At 47.3% G+C, this 8,591-nt stretch overlaps 1 protein-coding gene across 1 annotated transcript; it reads right to left on the bottom strand.

The window, feature by feature from the left end:
• Window positions 1-584: 584 nt before the first annotated feature.
• Window positions 585-1,059, bottom strand: LOC110305758 (40S ribosomal protein S17). The gene has a single exon (XM_021177849.2). The coding sequence runs from the start codon at window positions 1,040-1,042 to the stop codon at window positions 635-637; it is 408 nt and encodes a 135-aa protein (XP_021033508.1). The 5' UTR covers window positions 1,043-1,059; the 3' UTR covers window positions 585-634.
• Between the last annotated feature and the right edge of the window lie 7,532 nt (window positions 1,060-8,591).

Here is an 8,591-nt window from a genome sequence, read left to right as displayed (position 1 = left end):
TGTCCTGGAGCTCACTTTGTAGACCAGGCTGGCCTCGAACTCAGAAATCCGCCTACCTCTGCCTCCCGAGTGCTGGGGGATTAAAGGTGTGCGCCACCACGCCCGGCTAACGGCCCTCTTTCTAAGTGGGTCAGCAGGTAAATGTTTTCAGTGACGAGTGAGTCCTGGTGTGTAATTCCTATCATGTTAATGGTCATAAAAAGGAATTAAAAAGGAAGATCACCTTTTATAGCCACTGCCTCAGAGGAGTGACACATGTTGGATTCTATCTTGATGCAAAAACTGCTTCATGTTATGTCAATACCCAGAGTGCAGATCTGCCACTGTAAAAGAAAAAAAAAAAAAAAAAACTATGACGGAGTTGAATCTGGGAAAACCCAATAGCTTTCTATCCTCATCCGTGAGTCATGCGTCCTTTTGCCTGGATTCGGTCTCTCCTCTAGGTCTCCTTCACAAATGTTCAGTGGTAGCCGCGTCCCTTTATTTAGTTGCACATTGTATCTGTTATATTGTAGGATCTGCATAGAGGGAGAACATGCTTTTGTTTTTCCTTTCTGAGTTTGAGTTTGGGTCCTCTTGCTTAATTTTTTTTTTTTTTTTGTTTTCAGGTTTATTGAAAATATGGCATAACAGATTAAACAGCTCCACGTGGTGTTTTGAAATTCATGCCAACTGTAGGCTGAGTGACCTGAAGGTTAGAGAGACTGCCAAAGTCCAGAAGCTTCAGCATCTCCTTGGTGTCGGGATCCACCTCAATGATCTCCTGATCCAGGGCTGAGACCTCAGGAACGTAGTTATCTCTCCTCTCTCTCTCTTCTTCCTGCAACTTGATAGAGATGCCTCTCACAGGACCTCTCTGAATCCGCTTCATCAGATGCGTGACATAGCCGGCTATCTTGTTCCGAAGCTTCTTGCTGGGGATAATGGCGATCTCCTCGCACACGCGCTTGTTGGTGTGGAAGTCATTACCCAGGCGCGTGTAGTACTTCTCGATGATGACCCGGGCCGCCTTCTTCACGGTCTTGGTGCGAACACGGCCCATGTTGGCGGGTCTCGGTAAAAGAGTGTTTTGTGTTTTTTGAGACAGGGTTTCTCTGTGTAGCCCTGGCTGTCCTGGAACTCACTCTGTAGACCAGGCTGGCCTCAGACTCAGAAATGTACCTGCCTCTGCCTCCCAAGTGCTGGGATTAAAGGCGTGCGCCACCACCGCAGGGGCTAGAATTATTTTATTTTATGTGATAGGTGTTTTGTGTGCAAGTGTGTGCACTATGTGAACGTCTGAAGTCCACGGTGGCCAGATGACAACACCGGATTCTTTGCAACTGGAACTGCGTTTGTGAGCTGCCATGTGGGGGTTGGGAATCAAACCTGCATCCCCTGGAACTGCGGCCAGTTTCCTTAGCTGCTGACCCTCCCTCCAGGCCTTTATTTTTCTTTAAAAATCTACCTTTCTTCCTTTCTTCCTTTCTTCCTTTCTTCCTTTCTTCCTTTCTTCCTTCCTTCCTTCCTTCCTTCCTTCCTTCCTTCCTTCCTTCCTTCCTTCCTTCCTTCCCATCTCTCTTTCTCTCTCTCTCTCTCTCTTTCTTCCTATTTTATGTGGATGAGTGTTTCGCTGAATGCCTGCAAGTGCTCTGATTGTGTCTGGTCCCCACAAAGGCCGAAAAGAGGGTGCTGGATCTCCTGGAACTGAAGTAACAGACAGTTGTGAGTCTCCACACTGGTGCTGGGAACCAAACCTGGGTCCTTGGCAAGAACACCTTAGTACTTTTAAACACTGAGCCATCTCCCATGTCTCTATTTAATTTTTTCTACTGCTGAATAATATTTCACCTTGTGTACTTGTGCACATTACCATGAGCCACTCATTAGTCAGGATAGTTATCAAGAAATCTGACAACAAATGTTGGAAGATCGGTAAGGAAATAGAAACCCTTATTCACTGCCAGTGGGGGTACAAATTAATGTGGCCATTACGGAAATCAATGTGGAGGTTCTCTAAAAACTTAAAAACAGATCTAGGCAGTGGTGGTGCATGCCTTTAATCCCAGCACTCAGGAGGCAGAGGCCCGTGAATCTCGGAGTTTGAGAGTAGCCTGGTCTACAAAGCGAGTTCCAGACTAGCCAGGGCTAAACAGAGAAACCCTGTCTCAAAAAATAATAAACGAATAAATAATAAAATAAATAAAGGCGGAAATAAAAACACTTAGCATACAACCCAGCTATATATACCATTCCTAGACATTTGCCCAGAGAACTTCATATCACACATCCATGTTCATTACCATCCTATTTACAATAACCAGGAAGTGGAGCCAGCTGGAGTGTTCAACAGATGAGTGGGTAATCTTGACTTTCAGTTCAGAGATTTGATATGAAATGAAAAAGTCAGCTGTGGTGGTGTACATGGGTAATCCCAGCACGTAGGAGGCAAGAGGATCAGGAGTTCAAGGCTAACCTTAGTCACGAGTAAACTTGGGACCAGCCAAGGCTATCTGAGACCCTGTCTCCATCTACTTAAATTAACCAAACAAGGAAAGTGACGATTATTTGTGCCTGAGCCTAAGAAGGGTTCTGCCCTCATCTAGGCTCTGCCCTTGGTTCAGCCAGAGTCTGCTTTCTCTCAGGTCCCTCAAATACCATCTCAGTGGAGACTGGAGGGAACATCTCTCTCTGACTTATTTTACAAACAGGGAAACTGAGGCCCAGCCACTGTGACATCTTCATTAGTCCAGGACTTACTTCACTGTAGAGTCTGAATTACCGAGAATTGAGCCTGCCTTAAGACCCTAGACTGGGGTGAAAGATCCCGGTCTCCTATCTTTCACTGGATTCTGGGACAGGCCCTGGTGTCTAGTAAATGCTGAAAAGATGCCTTGTCAACATGGAAAGAGATCAAGGCATCCACTGGGTGCTGAAACATCTTGCCGGGACCAGCATCTCGGAGGAGATAGGGAGATGGCAGACAGGACAATGCCCCACCCGTCCTCAGCTCCCGCTGCTCAGAATCTGAGGAGCTTTGGACTCATTGACTGGTTCTCACTCCCAGGAAACCCCAGGCTTCAGTGGAGCCAGGTCAACTGGCCATCCATCACCCTTATCTCTTGGCTCTGGCGGCCTCAGGTCCCTGGCCTGGATGGGCCCAGAGGGCCAGGAGGGGCTTAAGGGCCGAGGGCATCGATAACAAGAAAGCAGCTGTCCCCTCAGGGAACTTCAAAGTGCCTGGAGCTGAAATTTATGTGCCGAACCGCTTGTCTCAGCGGCCAGAGGGCCGTTCACCCTACAGATGCGTCTCCAGCACCTACAGGGTGCCAGGCGCTGCATTGGGGAGTGGGGTGGGGTGGGTCTTGAAGCCCTGCCGAGCTCTCGGTTGTTAGCCGCCAAGCCCACCTCACTGGGTAAGGCTTGACACAAGATCAGTGCATTGATTCACACAGTGGTCAAGGACCCACCATGGGCTGAGGCCCTGAGAGGTTTCGGGAATGGTTCGAGGAGTATGGAAAGGTTGATGTCTGCCAACCTAAGGGAAGAGAGCTTCCACATCAGCTAGGGTGCACTTCAGTCTTCATACCTGTGGCACGGGGATGATAATGGCTCTACTCACGGGGAAGATAACAAATAATCAAGAGATCTTGGGGCTGGAGAGATGGCTCAGTGGTTAAGAGCACTGAATGCTCTTCCAAAGGTCGTGAGTTCAAATCCCAGCAACCACATGGTGGCTCACAACCATCTGTAATGAGATCTGGCACTCTCTTCTGGTGTGTCTGAAGACTGCTACAGTGTACTTAGATATACTAATAAATAAATCTTTAACGACAACAACAATAACAAAAAGAAAGATCTTACAGGGATCTTACAGGTTAAATGCTGAGTCCACGCCTGGTCAGTGGCCTTACAGTGGAAGTAGCTCTTTGGGAATCTGTCATTCATCGACGCCCTACTATGTGCTGGCAGTTGCTGCAGGGGCTACTAGGTTGGTCTGAGAGGCTTTTCAGGAGTCCCTTCCTCTCCCATAGGTCTCTTCTTGCTCATGGTTTTGAGGTGAAGGAAGTCATGGGCCCCAAGAGTCCTGGTAAAAGGGATTTGGGAAATCAGTGTACTTAGTGTCTCCCTGAGCCTGCATAGAAAACTTCCTAGCCTCTAACTCAGCTCTTCTCCCCTCTGCTTCCTGACTCTCTCTCTGTCACCCAACAAGGAAGGTCTTCCACTTAGGTAAGAGTTGTAGTCTGAACCTAGGCTTTCCTCATTCTCCCAGAGCCTCTGTTTATCCATTTGTATGAGGATAAGATGTCATATGCCACAGTCTGTCCTCTAACTCACCAGATAGTCAAGGAATGACATCAAATCCTTGCTTCTCCTGTCTGCACTTCCTGGGTATCAGTTGATATTACAGGCGCTTACCACCCTGTCCAGTTTATTCCATGATGATCATCCAACCTAGGTCTTCTTATTGATCAGGCAATCACTCTACCAATGAAACTATATCCCTATTCCTATGATGAAAATATTAAAAGTTATACTGTGTAAGATTATTCTAAGGGTAAAATGAAATAGATTGAGCCAGGTATGATGGTGCACGCCTTTACTCTCAGTATTCAGGGAGGCAGATCTTTGAGTTCAAGGCCAGCCTGGTTTACAGAGTGAGTTCCAGGACAACCAGGGTTACACAGAGAAACTCCTGTCTTGAAAAAAACAACCAACCAACCAACCAACCAACCAATCAACAAAAACAGAAAGAAAGAAAGAAAGAGAGAGAGAGAGAGAAAGAAAGAAAAAAGAAAGGAAGAAAGAAAGAAAGAAAGGAAGAAAGAAAGAAAGAAAGAAAGAAAGAAAGAAAGAAAGAAAGAAAGAAAGAAAGAAAGGGGAGAAAAGAGATAGATTGTACGGCTCAGGTCTGGCCTAGTGGTAGAACACTTGCCTGACAAACACAAAGCCCCAATGCTGCAAATTAAGTAAATAAATAAAATAATAAAAATTGGAAAAGAGTTTGTAAAACGCTTAGTACAGTGTCTGCATAACAAAATCTTAAATAATCAATAGCTACTACTATGAACAGTGGTGAACGAGGGAGGCTCTTGGGAATCAACCAAACAGAAAGAAGGAGGGGGGAGGAGGAGGAGGAGGAGGAAGAGGAGGAGGAAGAAGAGAAGGAAGAGGAGGGGGAGGAGGAAGAGGAGGAAGAAGAAGAGAAGGAAGAGGAGGGGGAGGAGGAAGAGGAGGAAGAAGAAGAGAAGGAAGAGGAGGAGGAGGAGGAAGAGGAGGAGGAAGAAGAGAAGGAAGAGGAGGGGGAGGAGGAAGAGGAGGAGGAAGAAGAGAAGGAAGAGGAAGAGGAGGGGAAGGAGGAGGAGGAAGAGGAGGAGGAGAAGGAAGAGGAGGAGAAAGAAGAGAAGGAAGAGGAGGGGAGGAGGAAGAGGAGGAGGAAGAAGAGAAAGAAGAGGAGGAGGAGGGGAAGGAGGAGGAGGAAGAAGAGAAGGAAGAGGAGGGGGAGGAGGAAGAGGAGGAGGAAGAAGAGAAGGAAGAGGAAGAGGAGGGGAAGGAGGAGGAGGAGGAGGAGGAAGAAGAGAAGGAGGAGGAGGAGGAGGAGGAAGATGACTGTCTCCCAGACATGATTTCCAGGTAACTGAAGTTTGGTAAGATTTCCAAGAATGCTGTTCAAAGTCCGTATTCAACTCTGCACTTCAGGGAAACATGAAAGAGAAGAGACAGATGGGAGCGATGGCGCCCCTTTCCCGCCTGGTTTTGGTGGTGTTATTATACTGTCTCATTGCATGGATGGCTAAGACCTGGTTCTAACTGATCTGCTCCAGGCTGGGAGACTTGGCTCTACTTTCTAACACCGCCTCCCCCCCCCCCCCCCCCCCCCCCCCCCCCCCCCGCCCAGCCCTCGCAAGGCTGCAGAGGAAATGTCCTGGGTCAGTGTTATGAGTTGAACCCTCCATCCCCAAATTTCATACACTAAAGTCCCTACTTCAACTTTTTTTTTTTGGGGGGGGGTTCAAGACAGGGGTTCTCTGTATAGCCCTGGTTGTCCTGGAACTCACTCTGTAGACCAGGGTGGCCTCAAACTCACAAACCTGTCTGCCTCTGCCTCCTGAGTGCTGGGATTAAAGGCATGCGCCACCACTGCCCAGCTCTACTTCAACTTTCGAGGTCCCAAAGAATACATCGGAACACCTAGCATGTGTGAAGCCCTGGGTTCTATGGCTCATGGCTGTAATCCTGCGACTCAGTGGATAGAGTCGGTATGTTTAAAAGTTCATGGTTATCCTTGGCTACATATAATGCTCCACTTTAGCCTGGGCTACCTGACACCATACCCCCAAACTCCCAAATTGCCATTATGCTGGATTGATTGCTTAAATAACAAAAAGCAAAACAAACAAACAAACCAAAACAAAAAACAAAACAAACAAACAAACCAAAACAAAAAACAAAACAAACAAACAAACCAAAACAAAAAACAAAACAAACAAACAAACAAACAAACAAAAAACCCTTTAAAATTTTTAAAATGAGTATTTGTATGGGTATTTTGCCTGCATGTTTTGTGCACTGGGAGAGGGCTATGGATTACTTCGTAGTGGAGTCACAGATGGTTGTCAGCTGTCATGTAGGTGCTGAGAATCTAAACTGCGTCTCTAGAAAGGCAGAGACTAAACTGCTAAGCCAGACCTCTACCCTGGGCAGCTGATGTGAAAACATTTCTCACAGTTCTGGATACTTTGTAGTTCCAGGTCACTGGTTATCTGGGAACCTCTACTTCCTGATTTGTGGGTGACTGTCTTTTCTTGCTCACACTGTGGGAAGGGTGCAAAGTTCTTGGGATTTCTCCTGTACAACCCTCTGCTCTTGTCTTGATCACCTCCCAGGACCCCAGCTCCTCCCACCATCATATAAGGGACCAGGAGAGGCAGACAGCACAACCATCAGCCACAACCCAGCCTGACTTTCCCCAGGACCTCAGAATGACACCTTGCTTTCAAACAGAGTCATCTCAGGGGTAATAATGAGATCACTACACTGGGGCCTGATGCAACACCGAGCTGTATCTTTCCAAGAAGGGAATGTCTGGATACAGATATACCCACAAAGCAGGTGATGTAGAGACACAAGGCAGGGCCTGGGGGTGGGGTGGGGGTGGACAGCAGGTAAAGTTCTCGCCCTTAAGTGTGAGGATCTAAGTTCAAACCTCGGATCACATGTAATCCCAGCATCCGGCAAGTCAGACACATAGATCCTGGGGCTGGCCAGCCAGCCCAGACTAGTTGGAGAGGACTAGGTCAGTGAGAGACCTTATCTTAAAAATATATAAAATAAAAAGCTGGAGCTGGAGAGATGGCTCAGTAGTTAAAAGTACTTGCAAATACCCCAGCTTTGCTTCTTAGCAGCCATATAGACACTCACAGCCATCCATAACTTCAGTTCCAGGGGATCCAGCATCCCTTTCCAGTCTCCATGGTCACCAGCTGCTCATGTGCAGACATACACAATGGTACTTATACACATTAAAAAAGAAAAAAAATCCACTCCTAGCTGAGAAGTTATTGGCAGCGGATGACTCTGGGGGTATGGGGTTACTAGTTTTTTTGTTTTTTGTTTTTTTTGTTTTTTGTTTCTGTTTTAAGACTTTGGTCCCTGGTATATTTCGGTGTGTGGCTCCACAGCAAAATTTGGACTCGGTGAGTTGTTTTGTCTTTTTGTTTTTTCAAGAAGACATGAAGTTTGGAGGTGGTTTGGGATGGGGTAGGTTCAGGAGGAATTAAGGGGAAGAATACAGAGTAAATATGATCAAAGTACATTGTATGTTTATATGAAATTCTTGAAGAAAAATATTTTAAAAAATATAATACTTGAGGAATGCCACCTAAATGCCACATACAACCACACAGTTGTGAACACACACACACACACACAGCCACACACACACAGCCACACAGTTGTGAACACACACACACACACACAGGAGACGGAAGAGCAACAGACTTTTCCCTCAAAGCTCTTGGGAGGAACCTATCTCGCTCACCCTTGGTTTCTGACTTTTAGCCTCCCAAACTGTGGAACCATTTCATGTTTCAGTGACGTAGTCTGTGTCACTCTGTGACAGCAGCCTCAGTCATCTCATGGGTATGGCCCTGGAATTCCCCCCTCTCTAGTAGCACAGCAGAGCACAGTGCTCCAGGTATCCTTGGGATTTCCTGAGGTTAGCTCTTTCCTGCCTACCTACCCCTGAGGGAGAGGCCAGGGCATGAAGTGAGGAAGTTCTGGCTTCCGTCCAGAACCCAGGGATGTTGGGCCAGAGGCCACCTCATGGGTGAAACAGGTCTAGGCAGGAAGTCTAGTCCTGTGCTCCGAAGTGGGAACCTGTGGTCTTCCTGCCTCCTGGGAGAGGCCAGCTGGGGTGTCTTCCCTGTTGCAGATATCCGCTGCAACTTCTGGGAAGTCCACCGTAGCTCCCTGAGGCTGGGGTGTGTCTGTCAAAGGTCCTGGGAGTCAGCAGGCTGGCTCTAAACATCTCCTCTCACGCATGCATTATGCTTTGCAAACACCATCTTTTCCCAACTCCAACCCCAGGACTGTGTCCTTTCGGCCCCCAT

This window comes from Mus caroli, chromosome 11 (genome assembly GCF_900094665.2).
Source record: "Mus caroli chromosome 11, CAROLI_EIJ_v1.1, whole genome shotgun sequence".
Lineage (NCBI taxonomy): Eukaryota > Metazoa > Chordata > Mammalia > Rodentia > Muridae > Mus > Mus caroli.
This window is presented reverse-complemented; position numbering and strand designations above follow the sequence as displayed.

What these genes read in the sequence shown, in the direction of transcription:
- LOC110305758 (XM_021177849.2), bottom strand. Translation starts at nt 1,042, where the DNA reads ATGGGCCGTGTTCGCACCAAGACCGTGAAGAAGGCGGCCCGGGTCATC.